Consider the following 24,391-nt stretch of genomic DNA (forward strand, 5'->3'; position numbering starts at 1 on the left):
TACTGCAATATACTAGATGTATTCACATATATCATATACAGACTGTACAACTGATTTGAAATAATTTAAGTTTCCCCAATTTCTAACTACATGAAAAAAACAAAACAAAAAACAACCTCAAAACTGGACATGAGTGAGTGTCCAGCAAATTCTGCCTGTGACATACAATCATATATTATATAGAGCACCAAAATGTTCAATAATGCAATACAGACACATTCTATAATGGACTAAAATAATGGACTAGAAGCCCTTTCCGATTTAAGTTAAAACTACTGGTTCACTACATTATATTGCTTGCCACACCTTGAATATGGTCGACACCACTGTACTCAATAAAACCCACCAAATTTATGTACAACCTAAAAGCCAAATCAGTGAGATGCTAGCTGGAACTTTGGGAAATAATGTTGGGGGAAACTAAAATACAAGGTAAATGAACAAGAGTTGTGTCACAAACATATGATGATAGGCTCTTCCTGAACAGCAGTTACAGATATGTTACAATATGACCACATATATATCAAGTAATCAGACTTTTTTTGGGAAAACAAAACAACACTGTCAAGGCACAACATAAATCTGATTACATTCTATTATATTGAGGATGTATTGATCTGGATACAGACGAATAATGGCAGTAATAAATCTGGACATCACAATGCCCAAATAAACCTCAATATCCATGTAATATACACTGGACCAGATACACGAGTCTTATAAAATGTTTTTTTTTCACATGCATGGATATTCATAGATATTACTGGACTCTGCACGAATACTGCAAGAAATGTGTAATATATACAAAACAAAACACAAAAACAAATCCTCTGAGCTGCACGCAGCAACAATGCGAGCCACTGATGAGTCACTGCACGCACTTCAATGTTTTCACACTGCTGTGCTCAACCTTGAGAGAATACCAGGGACACTTTAAATTAAAAGAGTGCAAGTCTTGTCCTTAGTGTGTGCAAAAACATTACAGATATGAAAAAACGTGTCAGAACCATTGCATTGCTTTATCTTGTTTAAAGGTCCCTCTCTTTCCATTTCGGTTCGCAATGGCATCCCAGGCCTATCTTTAGCCGCGCTGTAGCCCTCTAGTGGATGAAAGCAACAACCAAAGTGCAGCCAGTGCCAGAGAAGAGCCGGCTGCCGCAGGGAGCCAGTCTGTTAGCCTCCCGGCAGGAAGCATGGCGAAGAGACAGGAAGAGAGAGCCTCAAGTTAGCGGCTGTCCAGCACCCCCACAACCAGGCACCGCCTCAGGGCCGATGAAACCTGCCACAAAACAGAGAGAGCAGACGCTAGTTTAGGAGCGATGCCAGAAGACGGAACGCAGAACAGATCTGAGCAATATTTAGAGGAAACAAGGCAGTGGAAAGAGCAGCTGATGGAATCTTTTTTATCACTAGCAAGTCTATTAACACCACTTGATGAATAAAGAGCCCTGCCAGATACATACTGACAGATGTCTAAAACAAAGTAATTGCACTTTGTCTATGCATTTCCAGCAGTTTGACCCATTCAAGATGATCTGCAAAACGACTGATGATACACACAAGATAATCAGCCAATCATAGTGCTATGGAGGCACCACCACCTATCATGTGACTTTGTATTTCATGACTACTCCCCTCATACTTTTGGACCTTAAGAGGACAAGAATATTTACTGTGGGAACAGCCAATTTCTACCTCGACAGGCTGACAAACTCGTATTGAAAAATGAACCGCAGTGGACTGTAGGTCAGTGAAAGGCTAATGTTCAATTATTATGGAAATAAAAAAATTATACTGACTGAAGACCCTCTGTAATGCCTATTCAATGCTTTACTCGTCTCACACAAAGGTTTAAATTCATCCTCCTTTGATCCAGCCGCTAGTCCACAAACATACCTGGTAAACTGTTTGCTTTCTTCATGGACTTCCATTTCTTTGCTTTTAAATTCATTAAGCTCTTTACGTATAGCAGCCTGTGACAAGAAAAAAGAAAGGTCATTAGTGACAATGATAACAGAGTTTGTCAAATTAAACACTTTTGGAAACAACAAATATTTTTTAGAATACACTACCATTTAAAAGTTTAGGATCAGTAAGACTTTTAATGTTTCTTAAAGAAATTTCTTATGCTCACCAAAGCTACATTTATTTGATCAAAACATTGTGAAATATTACTACAGTTTAAAATAACAGTTTTCTGTTTGGATATATTTTAAAATGTAATTTATTCCTGTGATGGCAAAGCTGAATTTTGAGCAGCCATTATTCCAGTCTTCAGTGTCACACAATCCTATTAGAAATCATTCCAATATGCTGATTTGGTGCTTATGAAACATTTATTATTATTATCAATGTTGAATATTTTGAGGAAACATTTTTTTTTGCAATGTTCTTTGTTGAATATTAAGTTAAAAAGTGCAGCATTTATTTGAAATGCATTTATTCACAATTATAGTACGTTAATGTAATGTTTATGTTCATTAAAACAGCACTCTTCATTTTCATGAACTACTGACAAGTATTTGAACTGTCGTTAATTACCATATTTTAATGCACAAGTCACATGCCCAGTAGGTGACATCTGTGACCATACAAAAGTAATATAATGTAAAATAACTTACATTATTGATCACACTATCCAGATTTACTCTTCTCCAAATTATACAAGAGAGAAACTTACAGAGTTGATATAAAACAATATAGATAGGTAATGACTGTATTTAACCTGTTTATTTATTATAAACCATAAAGGAATGGTTGTATAGAATGAAAATGTATCATTTACTTTGGAGCACATAGATTTTGTCCATAAAACAATACCAGAGCCTGTCAAAGTGCCAAAAAAAAAAGTCTTATAAAAATGCTATAAATCCATATCATTTCCTGTGTTCAACAAGAAATAACAGCAGGTAACAGGTTTAGAATTATATGTTTTCATTTTTGTTTAGACTGAACTACTCCCATTTTAGGAGAATCATTAAAGCATTTGTGCTCTGGAATATCCAAAATGATCTAAAATATCTTTTACTTTAAATAAGTGATTTGAATTAGTTTATGATTCCCATTGTCTTTAAAAACAGAATTAAAATATATATATTCCAAAATAAAATACACACATATACATATATATATATATATATATATATATATATATATATATATATATATATATATATATATATATATATATATATATGTGTGTGTGTGTGTGTGTGTGTGTGTGTGTGTGTGTGTGTATTAGGATGCAGCGATTAACTGGTTTTACAATTAACCGCGCTTTAAAACGTCACGGTTAATTAATCGTAAAGGCTCCGCTACACCGAGTGTTTCTGTTGCACGGAATGGAACTGTTGAAACTTGCGCAAAACTAAAACAAAGTTACACTAGCGGTGCACCATCTTAAAATGCCGTGCTTATCAGAGACATGGAGGCTACTAGATTAACTATGACAGAGGAACCAAACAGCGATCCTTTATTTCCACCAGAGAAATGACTGAAGTCGATAGTGTGGGACCATTTCGGGTACCTGTTCTCGCTGTGCAACAAGCGATTTTAATGCACGACGTGAAGGCAAGGACCACCTGATGCGAAGTTCTTGAGCTCTAACATTCTGCCCGCTTCAGAGATGAAATGGTGCGGTGAGAGAGAGTGTGTGAATTAGCCTACCTGCATCTGCACGTCACTTTAAGCAATGAAGATTTGAGTTTAGTTATTTAAACAGTCATTTTACCCCCTCTTTGCTGATTAATATAATAAACTATTATATAGTCTTTATAAACTTTTTATTAATGAAAGTCGCTGGGCAGCGTTGACAACACGTTTCTGTCCTCCTAAATGTTTGTGGGCAGCTCGATCTCGATCTCACAAACCAAAATAATAGATATTTTCTCAGGCCATATGTAAAATCAGATGAATAAAGATTATTAAAATTAATAAGTATGGATGACAATTGATTACAATAATAGTTTAGATTATTCCCCTCGTTAGTAACAGTGCCCTCTGTGGGATAAAGTTAATATTAGTCTCATATTTTATCATCATTTTATATTTATATTTATCATCCCTGTTATAGTATTATTCATAAGTCAATTTATTTTTCACCATCTTTCCAAGTTCTGTACCTCAGGTCCAAAAGAAATGAAAACACCAACACGTTTGTGATCTATTTCCATTCGTTATTTTCAAAAGGGAAATACTGACATGGATGTTTACAGAGCAGAGGTCACGTTTTTTAATTCCAATAGGAGAGATGTATTTTTTTTTGTGCTGTATTATTGGTTACTGTGTTATTTCTGTTTCAAAAGGCAGTAATCAATAACACTTTAATATCTAAAGAGTGTTTATGTGATTTTATGTTGTGAAATGAATACATGCATAATAATCGTAATAATCGTGTAACCGTGATTATTCCTCAGACTATAATCGTACCAACAAAATCAATAATCGTTGCATCCCTAGTGTGTATATATAGAATGTGCATATGTGGGATTTGTGAGGTGTGTCTTCAGAGTTCTCTATAGTACAGCATGCACATTGTAAAGCAACAGCAAGAGAGAGGAATGGCTTACTTTGTCTGCAGGGGTTAACCTGGTCCAGGGCTTGTCAGCACGGCGATCATAGTCTTTTGCTTCGGTGACCTCCACATATTCATTGAAGCGCAAAATTCTGCGGGCCACCAGCTCTGCAACTGTGGGCCGGACGCTGAGCTACAAACAGAGCAATTCCTCAAGTCACCTTTTAAAGTGTGCAGTCACCTTTAATAGGAGTTAAACATGTTCCTTCTAGCCTAAGTAATAGCTTATGTAAGTGAAACAATGAATGTCAAACTAAATTTCTTCTTTGATAATGAAGCAGGTTGAATGTGAAAATATTTAGAGATGTTTCAATACCTGTAGTCATTTGTCTGAAAAGCATTGTCCATTATTGAGAAAATCTCTGTAACTGACTATTGAACCATTTTATAGATCTGATCTATCCGCCCGATTACATCCTCTGCCTAATTCCCTCCGTAATACAGGACATTAGCAGAAAACTAAATTAAAAGGCCATAATTAAAACAGTCAGACTTCCAGCCACCACTCTTACAACATGTCAGGAATATAAAACTCTTTACACTCCCCACTACACCTCACCCATTGTAATTAGAGGAGTTAGCAAGTGCCTTGCAGACACAACCAAATTAACTCTTTAATCTAATTTCACAATAGCAGAGGAACATCATAAAATATTAAATAATCAATTCAAATGTCAAATAGTATCTATTAAAGTTATGTATTGAACTACTAGTCTCTACTACTTTCTATATTTTATTTTACTTCCTTGTAAGGCCAGCAGATGGCGCAATTCCCCACAATCCACTATTTTCCACTAATTTACTAGATGATCTCACAGCAATGATTTTGATTCATGATGATTCATAACTTCTTGCAGCATTATGCTAAAGTAACAGGTTATGGGTTATTTGAAATTAGAGCAATAAATTAAACTCATACTTGTAATGTTTTAATATCTGACATTTCTAATTTCCATGGAAGCCCATTTTTGCCACATAAGAAAAAAAAAATCATGCTTTGAGAAATAATAATCAAAATTATGAGAGGAAATCTTTGTCCAATAATGACTTACTTTGTAATAATGACTTACATCAATAATTATGATTTACCAAAGCAATTTTTTTCTTGTGTTTTTCTTTTTTTTCATACGTTTCTGACAGATTCAACAAATGATGATAATCTGACTGTCAGACTGCAGAAGGTTGTACCTTTCGGGATAGCCTTCTTTTAATCTCCTGCCTGGCCTCTTGTTCTTCTTCCTCATTTTTCTCTAAAGGGATACAAGAAAGATTTTTGTTATCAATGTTCGGTTTTTAATCCTATCCAATGACCAATATTTGCTCTGAAATTCAAACACATCATTTGACAGTTATTGCAAAACTGAGAATAAAACTTTAAAACAAACCAAGGTCACTCAAGACTAACTGACATCGATCAGACAATGCTGATTTTTAGCCTTTTCTTGTCGGTAAGTGATCATAGTACAGTGAAAATCAGCAGAACATAACATTAAGCGGTAGTCTAGAATCAAAGCATGGTCAGTGATGAGTTCAAAACTTAATTGTGTACCACTGGCCAAATACTGAATTCGCCATGGGACCGTGAGAATCGCTTGAAGACTCATCTATACACTGACCTCTTGATTTAAATGGTCCTGCTGTTGTTGTGACGTTATGCAATTTCAAAACAATTATGTACCTACTTTGATTTTTCTATTGATAAGACAACCTAAAAATTCAAACTGACACTATACCTCTTATTTAATAATGTACCTCAGTTCAGGAAACAATTATAATGACTTGTTTATATATTCTAACTCTAAATTTGGGACAAAGATAAATAATCTCTCTTTTTAGGCAACTCTTTGTGAATTGCTTACACCTTCCTATTTGTTAGCATATAGCTTACAGCTTGTTAGAGCAGAGCTCCTTCATCACATTCCTAGGTTTCATCAATTATATCACATAAAACCAAGGCAACGGAAAAGGCAGAACGACACAGGGATTGAGAAACACAGCGATGCCTGTGACTCAGTGAACGTCTCTCTAACATCAGAGGCATGAACAAACATTAAAGCCCTGGGCATCCAAAACAAAGTAACTGTCTAACGACTATGTAAATGATATCGTGACAGAGGAGACATACGTTTCAGAATATTTCTCTGTTCAAGCTCTTCTGTGGTGGGCCTTTGGCTCAGCCGTCTATGGGAGGAGAAAACAAGAATCAGTCTGGGGAGACCACACAGACTATGAATGAATCTTTAGACTGTGTTTTGTAAAAGAAAAAAGTAAAAGAAAAAAAAACAGGCCCAATTTATACTTCTCAAAAAATTACCAGAAACAAAAATTCAGTCAGGTGCATCCAAACTTTTGACTGACAGTATATTGCTTATTATAAATTGACAATTAGAGGTCGACCGATAGTGGATTTTACCGATACCGATAGCTAGGTTGGACCACACTGGCGATACCGATTAATCAACCGATAGTTTTCAAAATGGATAATGAAAGAAAGCTAGTGCTTTACTATTAAAAAAAAAAAAAAAAAAAAAAGCAATAACAGTACTGAACCATACATTGTAAATGAATAAAAATATTAATATTATTTACTATATTGATCATTAAAGTTATTTCATAGTTTGCTAATGTTAAAAGAAGAAACTTTAACATTTTAAAAATGTAGCCAATTAGTAGCTAATAGTGAATGTTGAAATGAACACACTCTAACAAGGAACAATACTTCTACAGTTTTCATTAATGCTACAAATGGACTCTTATTGTTAAGTATTACCATTTAATTACAACAATCATGCTTAAAGATGGCCATCTTTAAATATCTACACAAGACCAAAATTACATACACATGGATATTGTATGTGTACTCACATACTTTATATGCTTCTATTTTTTAACACTTGATAATTATCTAAATCAAAAAAAAAAATTTTGTCACACACCTGGCAAAAGCGCAGCGCTGCGTCTAGGAGAACTCAGAGGTATCACACACACACACGCACACCAGACGCTTTGCGTTCAATTCAAGTGGCGGTCTAAAACTATTTATTTAATCCCCAAACGGACATAAGTTTGCTTCAAGAATGAACGATGTGGCATAAATGCATGGTTGCTGCAGGATTTTTAAGCTCAAATTTAAGACTTTAAGACCTTTTTTAAGACCTGCACAAATAAAATTAATACCATATGAGCAGGGTAGGGCAATGTCTATGGTAAACTGTAAAATGAATGTAAAAAGCACGATTTACAGTTCAGATAGAAGTTTTCATGAAACAAAAAGTTTTATAAAATTATACACTTCACATTTCAGCCTTTAAACCATTTAAGAAAATGGATGAGTCAAAGGTATTAATTATATTAATTTAAACAATTATCAATAAATTATTATATGTGACCCTGGACCACAAAACCAGTCTTAAGTCGCTGGGGTATATTTGTAGCAATAGCCAAAAATACTGTCACGGTGCACACAGCAGGGAGGAACGAGGAACACGCAGACGAGGAGTAACTTCAAAATAACAGTCTTTAATGAGGACATCAGGACAGGGCAAGACAAGGCAAGGTAGACACAGACAGTAACACCGGGGGATAACGAGTAGACCAGACGAAAACTAACTAAACAGGCAGGAACTAAATACACATGACAATCACTGATAATTACCAAAACACGGCTGGACAACACTTAACTAATAATCACACTAAACAAGGACAGGAACAAGACCAAATATGGACACAAGAGGCGGGAACACATGACACACACGACAGAGGACATGGCAAATACATTGTATGGGTCAAAATTATTGATTTTTCTTTTATGCCAAAAATCATTAGGACAGTAAGTAAAGATCATGTTCCATGAAGATATTTTGTAAATTTCCTACTGTAAATATATCAAAAAGTAAATTTTTGATTAGTAATATGCATTTCTAAGAACTTCATTTGGACAACTTTAAAGGCGATTTTCTCAATATTTAGATTTTTTTGCACCCTCAGATTCCAGATTTTCAAATAGTTGCATCTCGGCCAAATATTGCCTGATCCTAACAAACCATACATCAATGGAAAGCTCATTTATTTGCTTTGTATAAATCTCAATTTTGAAAAATTGACACTTAAGACTAGTTTTGTGGTCCAGGGTCACATATTAATTAAATAACATACAAACACATTTTATTGTTTAGATTTTTATAATGAATTATCTCCTTATCGATCCACCAGTTCACATTTACAGCTCTGCGTGTTTGCAGGGTAAAAACATGGGTCGATTTTTGCATTGGTCTGAACAAAAACAACCCAATGTTCCTGCAATACTGGAGGCTGCAGTTCTAGGACTGCATAGGACCCTATTTTTTGGGACAGCACCATCTATTCCAACAGAGGAGACCTGATTCAAACATCAAACAAACAGATGCAAACAAACAGCACATCAGACGTGAAGCGCTGCAGCTAATTAACTGAAGTCTCGCACAGACACAAGTCTTCTTTCCAAGAAAACTGAATTTTAAACCAGAATATATTGAATATCAAAATAAATTAGGTTAAATATTTCAAGAGGGTTACCAACGGGTATGTTTAGAGTTAGGAGTTGGTTAGGACAATAATTAAGTGTATACAATTAAATAACTACATAATTCCTTAAAAGTAATAATATACAGAATTGAATACCAAGTGCTATAAAATAGTATGAGCCACTAATATTTAGTCATTTAGCAGATGCTTTTATCCAAAGCGACTTATAAATGAGGACAATGGAAGCAATCAAAATCAACAAAAGAGCAATGATATGCAAGTGCTATAACAAGTCTCATTTAGCCTAACGCAGTACATGTAGCAAGAGATTTTTTTAATTATATAATAAATAAAAAGAAAGCATAGAATAGAAAAAGAATAGAGCAAGCTAGTGTTAGAGGCCTTTTTTGCTTTTGTTAATTGTATAATAAATAAAAAGAAAACAGAATACAAAAAGATTAGAAAAGCTAGTGTTAGGTTTTTTTTTTTTTTTTTAAAGAATAGAATTAGAATAGAGAGAGGTGTGACGTTCTTCATTCTCTCTTACATTCTTTTGGCTCATTAAAATTAATCTTGCTGCCACGTTCTGGATTAATTGTAAAGGTTTGATAGAACTGGCTGGAAGACCTGACACAATACATAAATGCAAAAAATAAATAAATTAAATAAAATAATTAAAAAACAAGCAAACAAACAAAAAAAACTATAGGGTCCTAGAAATCCAGTTCTGAAACTACAGCCTCCGGAGCTCACAACAACAGCGCTAGTGAACATGCAGATTCATTCTCTGCCAGCAGGAGGCGCTTTGGAACGGTTTCCCCGGTAACAGCAGAACACAAGGCAGCGCAGCACCAGACTTTGAAACTTGCAGCGCTCATATTTTATTTATAACCTTTTGAAGTTTATTGGTCACATTAAGCTGTGTCGCGATTCTGGTCTGTACCCAAATTTAAGACCTCTTGAAATCATAATTAAGACAATTTAAGACTTTTTATGACCTTAAATTTCATAAAGTAAATTTAAGACCTTTTAAGACTTTTTAAGGACCCGCGGGAACCCTGTAAATGAGTTTGAAGTTCGGTGTTTAAAAAAACAGAGCAAGCGGAAAGAGAACGCGCGATCTGTATTACAGCTCTCTACATGAAGCATACAGACTTTATTAGAGCCACAGAAAGACAAACGTTTTGCTGAAAAATGCACAATACATAATTTATAGCCTAGGGTGAAGTCATTATGTACATTCACAACGATTTGGAACAAATATAATGTAATTTAATAGAAAACTATGTGAATGGCGCTCTGTTCCGCAGTAGGATTTTCTGTCGGCTGTATTTAAATACGCGTCTGGAGTTTCCCGCTCTGCAGCGCGCAGTGTCACGTGTCAAAATAAACACGTGCTGTCAGTGATTTCCGCCTCTAGAGGCCACTCTCGTACTGTATAATGCCAGCGGACCCTTCTCAGCCACTCCAGCAATTTTTGCAAACCGGAAAACTATCGGCATGGATTTGTGCCGATAACCGATAGTTGCGGCAATCAACTATCGGTGCCGATGAATCGGCAAAACCGATGAATCGGTCGACCTCTATTGACAATGTTAGTGTCCAAAACATATTATCAATACAGAACAGCACAGTTTAATGTACCTCACTAGTTTACAGCCGATCTGCTGCCATAGCTCCTGTCGCTCCGTCTCTGAAGTCCGTGGGAGAATGTTCTTCTCTTCTAGCTCCTTCTTGCTGGGCCTGTTACCAAGTTTGATGGCAAGCGTGTCCTTGCGGCGAATTTTGCTGGCAAGTGAGCCTACAAACAAAAAAAATTAACAACAAACTAGTTGATATATTGGTACCATATTGGTTATCAGCCATATTAGAGCTATTTTTAATGTATCATTGCAGGTTGATGGATATATGTGTGTATATAATGGCAGATTTATTTATTTTTTTAAATATTTAATTGTGATTGTGATAATGTTGATGATAGCAAAGGTAATCTAAATGCGAAAATTACACTTACTTAAAGGAATGTTACCCCCAAAATGAAAATTGTGTCATGATTTACTCACTCTCATGTCTTTACTAACCTGTATAAGTTTCTTTGTTATGTTGAACACAAAATATTTTGAAGAATTTTGAGGAACCAAACAGTTGTTGGTCCCTATTGACCTTCATAGTAGGAATGAAATACTATGGAAGTCAATGAGGACCATAAACTGTTTGATTACCAGCATTCTTTAAAGTATCTTCTTTTATGTTCAACGTAAGATAGAAACTCATACAGGTTTGGAACGACATGAGGTTGAGTAAATGACAAAATTTTAATTTTTGGGTGAACTATCCCTTCAAAGTTCATTTTAAAAACAAATTATGTAACACTGTAAGTGTTTTTTTTTTTTTTTTTTTTAGCAAATTTTAAAAAACAAAAAAACACTTTTTATATTGTAAATTATGATGTTGTGATACCTAATTCATTTGCAGCATTTTAATTTTAAGGTTTTGTGTGTGTGTGTTGTATTTTTCAGTTATTTAGACAAAATAGTCAATAATTTCAATATCTGCCATTCATTAGTTATATCAGCCATGATATGAAAATTATTATTGGCTTATCTGCACTGGACAGTACATTAGTAATAGTGCAACCCTAGAAAAAAAATAAAATAAAATAAAAACTTAAAACACGTATTTGCATTCTGACACCAGTGAAGCATCTTCAGATCGCAGTGTGGAAAGAACAGAAAACGAGAAACAGGCATCAGTCTTTAGAGGAATGTATCATGCATAGTGCGCGCTGGCAGCAGAGTTTGCATAGTAACCAGCATGTCAGAAAGCAATGCTGACTAGACACAGCATGTTTTTCCAGTTTGACAAACCAAAGGCTTGTAGCTTCAAAGAATTTTGGCAAAGCTGTGATCCAAGAGAAAATTCTAAAATGCAGATACCAAGAATGAAACCTCTTGGAAAATGTATCATCTGTACTGTTGTGTTGTTTATACATAAACATTAGGCTGAAGACACACCTTTACTAGAATACTCTAAATTCATATGCGGAAAAGCTGCATACTTAAGGGCCTTTTAGTTACAAATTTGAGCTTGTGTCTTTTTAAATGCCTTTAGTGACAGAACACGCAGACAAAAAAAAAAAAAGGGGTTGGGATTTAAAAACACAAACCAGACTTGAACACATACTAGAGGTATATTCATCGTCCTCATCCTCCTCTTCATCATCCTTGTAGAGTATAGGTCCATCTGAATCGGAGTCATTGGCCTGGTTTTCTCGAACAGAGTCAGGAATGATGGTCACATCTGGATTTTCCACATTAACGGTTTGTTGTCTCTCTCCCTCATCAGTCCCAGCAATCCTACAAAAGGCAAGGCAAAATACTCATTTAGTCTAGTTAAAACATTCATTGGGATGAGCAGATATCATCATAAGTTTACATAATCAAATAAGAGAAATAGGTCAACTTATTTAAGACATTAAATGGATCATACATCATTTTTAAAATTAGTATTTTCCTTGAGGTCTATTTAGAATTTCAGTAATGTTTTTCTGCACCAAAAGAGTCGTCATTTAGTTCTTTTATGACCAGTTTCTACCTCTACCCTCTCCCTGACTCTTTGAGATAAATGGTTTGTTTTTGGCTGCTGTGCCTTTAAGAAACAGCCACTACATATGTGAGTTGAACAACACTTCAGTGATCACACTTTTCTTTTTTTTTTTTTTTTAACTACAAACTATAAGTAGCACAAGTTTGACACACTGTCCCGCATACATGCCGGTTCATCATCATATAACCCCTTCAGTGCAGTTGTTTTGCTGTAAGTCTAGCTAAAAATTTGATTATACAACTCATTATATTACTCCAACTTTATCACTAGCCACATTTCCTGTCAAGAAATGATTTCCTGTCAAGTTACAAGATCAAGGTCTATTTGACATCTCATCAAATACTGATTACAAAACTATTTTGGAAATTATGAATAAACAGCACAACTAAAAAAAGAACAATTCTTAATCTTTACGTCACAGAAATAATTACACTAGTGGTGGTGAAATGTTTAGGGTGAGTATAGATGTTTTTCTAAAAGAAATTAATATTTTTATTCAACAACGACACATTAAATTGCAATCGTAAACATGTTTACATTTTGATAAAAACAATGTATTTTAAATAAACGCTGTTCTTTTGAACTTTCTATTCATCAAAGAATCCTGAAAAAAGTATCATGGTTTCTACAAAAGGCAAAGCAAACTTTTTAAATTTGATAATACAAAATATTGCTTGAGCAGCAAATCAGCATATTTAAATGATTTCTGAAGGATCACGTGACACTGAAGACTAGAGTAATGATGCTGAAAATCCAGCTTTGCCATCACTGGAACAAAATATATTTTAAAATAGAAAAGAGTAATGTTTTACTGTATTTTTTATCAAATAAATGTAGTCTTGACCCCATACTTTTGAACAGTAGTGCACATTGTTGTGCAAGTTAACACCAATCTATTAGACATTTGACTGGAGGACAACACAGAGCATGACTCAACTGCAACAATAGTTTTACCTTTAGGGGAAATATAGAGTAAGAGCACATGACACACAGACATGCATGTGTTGTATAATCTAAATCAACAGCACAACTTTAGAGGACATACAGAATTTACAAAGTAATACTAAATATTCACATAAAAAAAAAGAAAAAAAAAGACAACATGTAAACTGACCTCTGTGTCTGGTCTGCCCCTGCCCTCTCTTCTCTGTTCCACTCTCTGTGCTCACAGGTTGCCCTAAAGTGTCTGAAGAAAGTCCATTTGAAGATCCAGTAAAGGATGTTTCCTCTGTGGCTTGGTTAACATAGAGCTGCTTTTTGTCCTTCTCTGCAGACGACTCCGAGAGATGACTGGCACCCTTCCCATTCTGAGATGTCTCCTCAGCCTTCTCAGTATTGGAGGTCACTTCTTTTTTCTTTTGGTTCTTTTTAGAAGAGCTTTCCGTGGTCCCAGACAAGGTTTTGGAAGGGGGCCGTGGTGACCTGGAAGGTTCAGTTTTCTTGGCAGACTTGGGTTGTGCTTCTAAGCTGTTGTTCTTTGGGGTCTTTGAGCTGGTCAATGAAGAAGATTGTCCTGAGGCCTGAGAGGAACTCTTGGATGTGCCTGCAGTTTTCTTAGGATTCGAAGGTTTAGCTGTAAAGAAATTCAAGGGAATTAGAGATCTTGTAACGATGAGTTAATAGATACATCAACAACAATGTTGTCATTTTAAACGGCTTTTCTAAGAATAAATCCTGGTTACTTAGAGATAATTACAGAACTAAAAGATAAAAGATAATATGGTGTATGTTCACATGCAGGTTCACCACTAAAAAAAAAAAACTTCCTATGTGAAGGTCACTGCGGACCAAAGATAAGAGTTTAGTTTAACATTCACAAGAGCTAGGAAGCACAAAACACTGTAAAATTATAAAACACAATAATATTCTTTAAAAAAAATAATAAATAAATGCTTTATCAGTTAAAAGAGGAAGCTTTCAAGCCACCAATGATGAGCTGCACCTGAGGCACACAATGGATAGGTAAAAGGACAAAGGAATAGCACAATGTGGAACAATAAGCCCCTGTTTATAGACTATTACATGAGTGTGGTGGTGTACATGCACAAAGTCCCAGTTACATGCAAAATGCAAAACACATTTATTGTACCATTATATTCAGACATAAAGGCAAACATTAATAAAAGATTATAATGCGTTTAACCAATGAGACAGTAGACATGTAATGCAAGTTTCTCAAACAATGCAGATAGAGTCTACTGACATTTCTGAACAACTTTTTTTTAAACGTTCCTCAAAAGACTAAGTTGGTTCCCAGTGACACCGGTCAGGGGGAAAGAGACGCATACAGGACCCCTCCATGCAGAGCTTGTTCACCACGCATGCAAACACGATGCTCTATTCACATCACTGACACGTGTACTTACCATTGCCACGAGCGGCAGTTCGTGTGGTTTGTTTGGGTGGAGGAGCGGAGACCTGCTTACTGGTGCTCTTGGTTACCTTTTTACCCCCTTTCTTCACGGCTGTGCTCGTGGCCTCACCGGAGGGTTTTTGGGGTGTGGCCTGATGTTTTTTAGTAGGGGTTTTTGGAGCGGCTGACTCACTGGCCTGCGGGCTGCGTTTGCTGTCATTCCTCTCTACAGGAGCACAGAGGAGGAGAGCACCCTAAACTGTTATTGACTAAGAAGACCCTCACAACAAAGCTCTGAGCATTGATCTGATCGGATAAGCCCCATTCTAAGCCACTGGAAACAAATGGAATACAAATACATTATATAATAATGTGGTAAGTAGTGACACTAAACAGCCTATAGTAAAGTATTGTCATACATCATGACGTATAATTGTATTCTGCAAGGATGCATTCAATTGATCAAAAGTGACAGTGAAAACATTTATAATGTTACAAAGGTTTATTTCTCAAATAAATGCTGTTTTGAACTTTATATTCATCAAAGAATCCTGAAAAAAATGTATTACGGGTTCAACCAAATAAATATTAAGAAGCACATCTGTTTTCAACATTGATAATAAGAAGAAATACTAATTGAGCAGCAAATCAGCATATTAGAAGGATTTCTGAACGATTATGTGACAATGAAGACTGGAGTAATGGCTGCTGAAAATTCAGCTTTGCCATTATAGCAATAAATTACATTTTAAATTATAGTAAAATAGGAAACAGTAGTTTGGATTATATTTCACAATATTAGCGGTTGTAATAAATTACATTTGAAATATATAAATAATTTTAAAATATAATAATATTGCACAAAATTACTGTTTTTACTGTATTTTTATCAAATAAATGCAGCCTTGGTGAGAATACTTTCAAATCCTTAAACTTTGAACAGTAATGTGTGTATATATAATTAGTAGTCATTTAATTGGTTTATTATTTATTAAACATTGGTCTTAAGCTGTTTTATAAAAGCATTTTATAACGGGTATTTTTAGGGATGGCGGAAACGCCTCAAGTAGTGTAATGCTTTAGTGAATCCATTGCCAAAGGCCTCTCCAAAAATTAGCCCCATGATGAGTAAAATATACTCATTTGTGGGAGAAAAAGTGGTGGAAACAATTACAGAATTGTTGTAGAACATTAAAGGAAATTATAAAAAAAAAATACAGTTTTGACGTTGCCCTTGCACATCTTATGACTGTGACCACAAGTTCTGCCCACAACTCTGATAAAAAAAATTAAAAAAAATTCCAAAATGATGTCAGTCTAAATGACATAATGCCCATTACCTAAAAGGATGGTTTCGATATAAAGCATGTTATTATTAAAAATTGTTTTAAATGTAACTTCAACCAAATCTATAGAGTACATTAGACACTCAAGGATCTCTCACCACTGAGAACTGAGAGGTTCAGACGATCAAGAGACGTTCGTTAAAGACACATATGGAGAAAACAACTCAGTGAATAAAACTAAACACACTCTGGAAATAACCTTCTCAGGAAATGTCCTTGCTCTACAAATAACTTCATTTGTTAAGTTTTCACTGAACACTGCTCCAAAGCTGCTAAAACTTCCTCTAAACAACACACACTATATTCTTATCGCCAGTCTTTATCCGTCCATGAGCTCTTACAGTACAAGTGTTGATTTTACTAATGTTCACAATGATATGAAATATGGCTGGTGTAATGTGCAGAAATTACACTGAAACAGCTATTTTAATATGGATCACTTTGCTCATGCAGTGAACAAAGCGTTGTGAAGAAACCACAACACGAGCATGCCGAAAAACCCATGAAAGGACCAGTTAGACTGAATAATTTGACTTCTTAGTGGCTTTAAACCATCAAAAGATACAGAAGATTAGTAAAACGGTTAAACTCATGTTGAAGATTCAGCATCTTTATTTTGCGAGACTAAACAGAAAACAGTACCTTCTGGGTCCTCTGCCACTGCTGCCAAGTCTGGTTTCTCTTCGGGGACCAGTTCTGGTGTTTCAATGTCTACTTTGACCTTTTCAGTAACTCCACTGGGCACTGCATGACCATTCAAGGTCTCTGTATTCAAAGGATCATCTAAAGATAGGCAAACATAACTCAGTCATCATGTAACCAAGACTACATGCCTGCTATTCAGTAATAACACTATTTTGTTTGCATTAATATTCAAGTCATTCCTCAGATGTTCTTATAAAAAGCTTTGGTTTCCTCATGTAAGACTGAGAGCTCAACAGGAGGCCAAATAAGACTAATACAAGTATTATTGAAATTCTTCACTCTTGAGCCTGAAGATTGGGAGGGATTCTGTTGTTCTCGCAAAGTCAGTCATTTTCAAAATGTTGGATATGAACAGTAAGTCCAGGAAGTGCTTAGCTTTTATTATATGGATAACATCAATCAAATCTATTTAATGGAAAACATTCCTGGGTTAATATCTATTGCTAAAGCACCCTATGCATATCAGTTGTTAATGTAGTGGTAACTGCGGCTACAGACATTGAAAAAAGTGCTAATGAGTTTGTCTTCTACTGTAGGTGGTGGTATCACAGTGGTTAAAGGTTTAAGATTGCATCCAATAACCCACCAGCACCATTTTACACATGACGAACACAGAATATTCCTCCATAAAACCTCATTGAACCATGGGTTGCTAGGAAACCGTTCTTATAGTGTACTCTAAACCAGCAATAAATAATCTAATAACAATTCTTTCTAGAGTCTAGAGCATTGTTTTAATATTATAGAAAACTGGCCATCCATGCACGCTCAGTATCACATTCACTTTATTTCAAATCTCACCTTGGTCTGGAATAAGGACACCTTTTCTTATGAGCTCTTCTCGAGTTTGCCTGGTGGATATTTTCCTCTCCAGAACTATAAAGATGATGGAGACAGAACATATCAAGATATCATTATATTTAGGCCACTTTATGGTTCACAGTGAAAGTGCAGGCTGCTTCCAGCTGTAATACGTGTAATAAATTTTACGATCCATCCAACATAATCACCAACTGAATGTCATACCGGATGATATAACTTTCATAAAATTGTGAGGGAGCATGAAGAGGGTATCACTGAAAGACTACATTCTGAATATTCATCGTTGGATGTGCTGTTCCAAGCATAAACATTCAAGCAAACTGCTATTAATAAATGGGGATATACCTTTTGAGAGGTCTTGGAACTTATCACTGGTTCTCTTCTTTCTCCATTTCCAAGGTTTAAAGATCTTGCCCAGAGAAGAGAGCTTCCCCTTTCCTTTCAGCTGAGGAGACTGCGAGCTTCCCACCACCACATCACAGTTGGCCAGAGAAGATTTTTCCAGTCCCTCCACTAAAAGTGAATCACAGCAAGAACACAATTTTGAATGAGCTGAATAAAAAAAAAGAAAAAAGAAAAACTTAGCTGACCCCTAAACAATGGAAAACAGCCAACTGGTTTTTATAACAGGAAATACTTGTGTGAACGAATGTTTCTGACCATAACAACAGACATTAGGGCACCCTTAAGCAACAAGAACAACTAGCCGTCTCTTTCCACAAACAGCATACAAAACAGGGTATAGAGGAGCCTTAACTTCAGAAAGGATTGATTGCCAACCACAGGTCACTGATCAAAAGTATTGAGGAAGACATTTATTTTATATAAATTAATAATTTTATTCAACTGTAAATACCTAATGTTACAAAATATTTCTATTTCAAATAAATGCTGTTCTTTTGAACTATTCACCAAAGAATTAAAAATGACATTTTAAAATACATTAGTTTTAATTGTATTTAATAATATTTTACTGTATTTTTATTAAATAAATGCAGCTTTGGTCAGCATAAGAAACTGGTAGTGTAAGAGAACCTTAATCTACTGTACTGTACATACATGTAGAAATACTGTATACAGTATATACGGCAACCCTGTTACCAAAATATTGAATGAATGACTAACAGTGTTGAAATATATTAACAGTAAATGTAGCATATTGGTTTGTAGTTACTGATAAACATATTTTCCATAAACTGAAAACATCATATACTTATTTGATCTTTTTTTCTTACAACAACTAGTTTATGTAATATATTAAAAAAATTGGGATTTGTGTTTCTAAATCTTTAAAAGACGAATGGAAGTCAAGAAAGTGTTTGTAGAAGGTGCCCGCTACAAGCATATGCAAATGCGTCAACCGAGACCCTTAAATCACAGAACCGATTGATTATTTTAGGTTAGATGCTCACTTAAGGTTTGTGATTCAGCCAAGAACTGAACTCTCTTCCACCCTACACCCACCCCTACATCACTTCTTCTTAGCTTGCAAAAAGAAGAGATTCTGACAGAGAGGTGCAGCTTTTCCACATGGCCTACGCAAAGAGATATTAAACCCGTTCATCGAACATAATCCAACAGAACAGCAGACCAAAAGTAACAGGCCCACCTTGCCAGATGAAGTGTAAAATGATCACAAGAGCATTTCCACACGCCTAAAAGACACCAAAGAACTGAGAACAATAAACAAAGAGTCAGGCTCCAAAGCAGTGACACCATATATCATTTCAAGAAAATGCACACACGCTTACATTGTTCTCTGCAGAATTACAGCAGAGACCTGGGTCAGTGTGTGTATGGGTCATTGTTATGAGACCTGGCCTATTAAAGAAATCAAATCAAAATACAAAAATACAGTCCTCCAAGGGACAGGTTTTAATTTTTTTTTTTGGCCTTTACTTCCATTTATTGGAGGTCAGTGGAGTCCAATGTTGTTTGGACCTCAACATTTCTCAAAATATCTTCAGTCATATAGCACTGCAGTACATTTTACAAGAAAATACTATTTCAGTCTTTCTACTTCAAAACTTTATATGTCTAATTCAATGTGCTACTTGTCATTTCTTAGTCATTATTTGTAAAATTTATGAGCGAAAATAGTTTCAGAGTAAATTCACCACCAATTTTTTTAGTGATGCTTGGAATGACAAGGTTGAGTAACTTCTCATTTTTCGAAAACTATCCCTTCAAATGCTCAGGAGACAGTAACTTCCTGACTTGCATCTCAACGACTAGATTTGATCACTTGTTTCTGATTATACTGTCAAAACACAAGCCAACTAATTTAGAAACAAAAGGAGAGACAAACTTAGCCGTCTTTCACTTTGCACAACTGTCCTTTCTCAAAGTCATCGTAGAATGTTGCTTCAACCGACTGCTTGACATTTACCACACATTTACAATGTTGCTTCATAGGAGCCTACAGTGGATAATCAAAAGACTGTGTTGTTAAATGGACCGATGACATAATAGGCTCAAGCTCCAAAACTACGCCCTTAAAAATCAAGATCCTTTATTGGCATCTGTGGTTCCATGAAGAACCTTTAACATCCATGGAATCTTTCCATTGCACAAAAGATTATTTATGTTTGAAAAAGGTTCTTCAAATGATTAAAATGTTCTTCACCCTAAAAAAATGGTTCCTCAAAGAACTGTTCACTGAAAGGTTTGTTGAGGAGTGTTGCTATGAAAACCTTATTTTGAAACCTTTATTTTTAAGAGTGTAAGCTTCTGCCACGCATTAATACACCACTTTTGTGGGTGCCAAACACACATTGCTTCCACATGCATCACGAAACATCTCTAGGAGTCCAAAAACTGACCAGCAAACAGGATATTTTTCACATAGAAATGTGTGAAATCCAAACATGAAGTCTGTTTTTCACACTGCACTGAAGGAATTCATTAGCGAACACATGTGACAGGAATGTGCTAGGCGACATGTCCGTGGTCTTTTCACCACCATCATGAGGATGCCACAGCGCCTCTTTACTAATCAATTCTCTCCAAGGAGCCACTGACCCTAGACTTCATTGGCCTGTCAATAGGCAGTTGGCCTCTGATTTGATTATTAATAGAACGTGTTACCCACAGAACTCCCAGTGATGAGCACAGTCCCCGAGATCAAACCACAGAGGATCAAGCACATTTAAAACAAAGAGGACACCACTTTACAACGGAGCAAGAAGAATTCCTCTGAAGGGCACAGATGAACAGGTGTGGATACTGCAGAATAAAAGTAGAGCTACTGTACATGATGCCAGTTTGATACTTGCAGACATGTTATAATAGTCTCAGGGTGTTTCACTAATTGTTCATTTTAAAAGAACTAAACCCAGTTCACTTAAAGTGAACCAGAAAGGGAACCTGCCGAATGTGACCTCAGTCCTTATGGTGTTCACCATATGGTGGACTCAAAAGAGAACCCAGTTCTTTTCACTGACGTGATTTCAGACTCTTTCTTGATCACACAGCAACTTCATAAGAGCTCAGACCCCAGCTTCTTCACAGCAGTGGAATGCTGGAGTCTGACTTGGAAAATGTGAAAAATGAAGTGGACAGGGAAGGGGGTGAGGAAGAGCTGTCAGTCTCAGCTGTAAAATGTTTCTTTGTTCCTAACTTTTTTTTTTAAATTGCACGACAAGCAATGAGTACTGTTTTTTATAAATAATTATATAATATTATAACATGGTCTGCTTGAATACTTGATTCTGACTGGCTGGCAGGTATTAAAATGGTTTAATGCACAGGTCCAAGTCAGTTTAATCACCAATGTGCTGCTATCATTAATAACAATCACATCTAAATGAGGACATTACATAGACTTCTACTGTTTTTATATACAGATAATTATAGATTTTATAAACTAATCCCAACCCACACTCTAACCCTACTAGGGGTGTGTGATATTGAAGAAAAAAAAAAAGAAAAAAAAAAGATCTCTCGATATTTTGGGGGATTTTTTCAATAATGATTAGACAATATTTTGCCGAGTGTGTTATTGTGCTGATATCTGACTACCGTGGACAGCTACAGTTTCATATTCTGCGTGGTCAGTTCGCATCAGTGATAAAAATGTATCTTTTCATATAAGTTTAAAATGATTTTTACCTTTTATGGGCAATTTTACCTTTAATAAAGCCATTTTTTGTTACATTTAATCATTCAATTAGAATAAGACGACATTTAGGCTGTTTGAAATTTTAAACATAAAACACTGAATACTGATATTTGAAATTACTTTAAAAATGAAAAGATATTTTAAATGTGAAATTCAAACCGCCAGTAGGTGGCAGCAAGTCACTGTTAACAAGTGAGTCATTATGACTGAACCAAATCATTTAAATGGTTGATTCATTCAGGAACGAAACAACATCGTCCTGTTGCTCAGAGACGCAAAACAGAGCTGTGGCTGTGTTTGGAATTATTTTTGTTGGCGAAATGGAGCAAAAACAGGCAATATAGTGTCTAAAATGTAAGTCTCTTAATATTAACTTATTGTTTTTTTAACTGTTGTATAAAATCAATAATCACATTTGTAATCATGCTTATTTTTGAAGAAGAAAAAAACAGCACTCTTCGTGTGATTTTAACTATATGAAATGATCAGAGCTGAGTAGATTACTTACAAATTGTAATCCTTTACTGATTCCAGATTACATGACAAAAATTGTAGTCAGTAACGTAATCCCTTACATTACACATTTTAGGTAATATAATCAGATTACTTTTGATTCAACTCTTATCACATTGATTTAAATAGCATTATCTTGTACCATAATGATGTAAAAAATGCAAAGAGTAAGAAAACTTGTTCCATTCATTGTAATTTACAACATGAAGTGCATTAAACATTATATTACATCAAGGTTTCCCAAACTAGGGTTCATAAAGTAACTGTAGGGTGGTTGTGAGTTTAATGAAAAGCTGACAATTAATTAAATCATAAAAAATGAAAATGAAAATAAATCATTTGAAAACAAACTCCCTTTCGAGGAAAGTCTCTTGACTTGGCGGCCATACAAGACCTATCTTAATGAATGGGGGAATCCTGAAATCTCAAAAACTGCTCGCTGAACTCACAATTAAATTACTTCTGTCAAATCAGCAACAAAAATATGAAATTAATTGCCCCATGAATGTTGTTTCTTATTCTCAAATAGCATTTAAAAAGCTTATTTTTCAGGCTAGACCAGGCAATGTGCATGCGGAGTCATAACGTGCTTATACTGTGCATGTGCATTGACTCTAGTCAGGTTTGACTAGAGTCCTGTGGCTCAGTGGTAGAGCATTGCGTTAGCAGCGCAAAAGGTTGTGGGTTCAATTCCCAGGGAACACACATACTGATAAAACAAAAAATGTATAACCTGAATGCACTGTAAGTCGCTTTGGATAAAAGCGTCTGCAAAATGCATAAATGTAAATGTAAATGTTTCTATGGGAAATATGGCCCTTTCATTTAGAAAGTGGGACTATTTCTCCATATTGTGCATTGCCGTTTCTCCCATTCATAAGTATAGGAGTGAACCGTCTTTGTATTTCTATAGACTTTGTTTTAAATAAAACACTTACTAAAAAAGATGAAATATTTTTATTTACCTGCATGCAATGTGATCATTAATCAACATCAAAGAAACAGTGAACATGCAAATGTGATACTTAATTATTGAAATATTTATTTTAAAATCTCAGGGGTACTTAAAGCAAATATATTTGGTGAATGAGGTTTAGATGACAAAACATTTTGGAATGCCTGCATTACATGTAACTAAGAAATAACGTGAATATGTGCATTTTAATTAGTTATAATTAATAATACATGGTTAAAAAACCTACAGAGTAATAATTCAAATAAAAATGAATGTGTTCATCAGTAGTTGATGCAATGTTGTGAAACCCTTCTTAAACCTGAAATGATTTTTGTAAATCCAGTGTTCAAATGCTGTCACCACCTGACTAATGACTGATCTTTGTGTGAATGTCCACAAAACTGGACTATATACATACAGTACATAATATGTATATAATCGGTAGGCTATTTTAGAGAGGAAAATTTAAAAGATGAAAGAAAGAAATTAGGGAGAATCAATGAATAATTTATTGCCATTGTGTGAATAATATGTAATCATGTAATCCATAAAAAAGTAACTGTAGTCTGATTACGAGTATTTTAAAGTGTAACTTACTCTGATTACAAGTACTTAATTTTTGGAATCTGATTACGTAATCCAGATTACATGTAATCAGTTACTACCCAGCTCTGGAAATGATATATATACATTTTCTGCCCCCATATCTTGAATTTTGTGATCATTTTAATATCTGAATCATACAGTGAAAAAACACAATCTAAATGCACACGTGCACTGTTTAACCCACTAGATTTCATCACGTAATGTATGCGTGAACTCCGTAGGTGTTTTGTTCGGTTTTTGCAAAATACTCGATAATGTCAAATTGCACATCGTTAAAACAACAATTACG

The 24,391-nt window shown here is 35.1% G+C and overlaps 1 protein-coding gene across 1 annotated transcript in view; it reads right to left on the reverse strand.

Annotated features, from left to right (window-relative positions):
• phactr2 (phosphatase and actin regulator 2) overlaps positions 1-24,391 on the reverse strand; it is a 28,273-nt gene continuing 3,882 nt past the window's right edge. The window contains 13 exon segments of the mRNA XM_058795888.1: positions 1-1,279; positions 1,897-1,973; positions 4,569-4,706; positions 5,762-5,823; positions 6,699-6,754; positions 10,721-10,877; positions 12,260-12,432; positions 13,797-13,816; positions 13,819-14,255; positions 15,049-15,261; positions 17,024-17,164; positions 17,888-17,962; positions 18,254-18,421. Coding sequence (XP_058651871.1) covers positions 1,264-1,279; positions 1,897-1,973; positions 4,569-4,706; positions 5,762-5,823; positions 6,699-6,754; positions 10,721-10,877; positions 12,260-12,432; positions 13,797-13,816; positions 13,819-14,255; positions 15,049-15,261; positions 17,024-17,164; positions 17,888-17,962; positions 18,254-18,421 — 1,733 coding nt within the window. The 3' untranslated portion in view covers positions 1-1,263.

Source organism: Onychostoma macrolepis, chromosome 13 (assembly GCF_012432095.1).
Source record: "Onychostoma macrolepis isolate SWU-2019 chromosome 13, ASM1243209v1, whole genome shotgun sequence".
In the NCBI taxonomy this organism is placed as follows: Eukaryota; Metazoa; Chordata; class Actinopteri; order Cypriniformes; family Cyprinidae; genus Onychostoma; species Onychostoma macrolepis.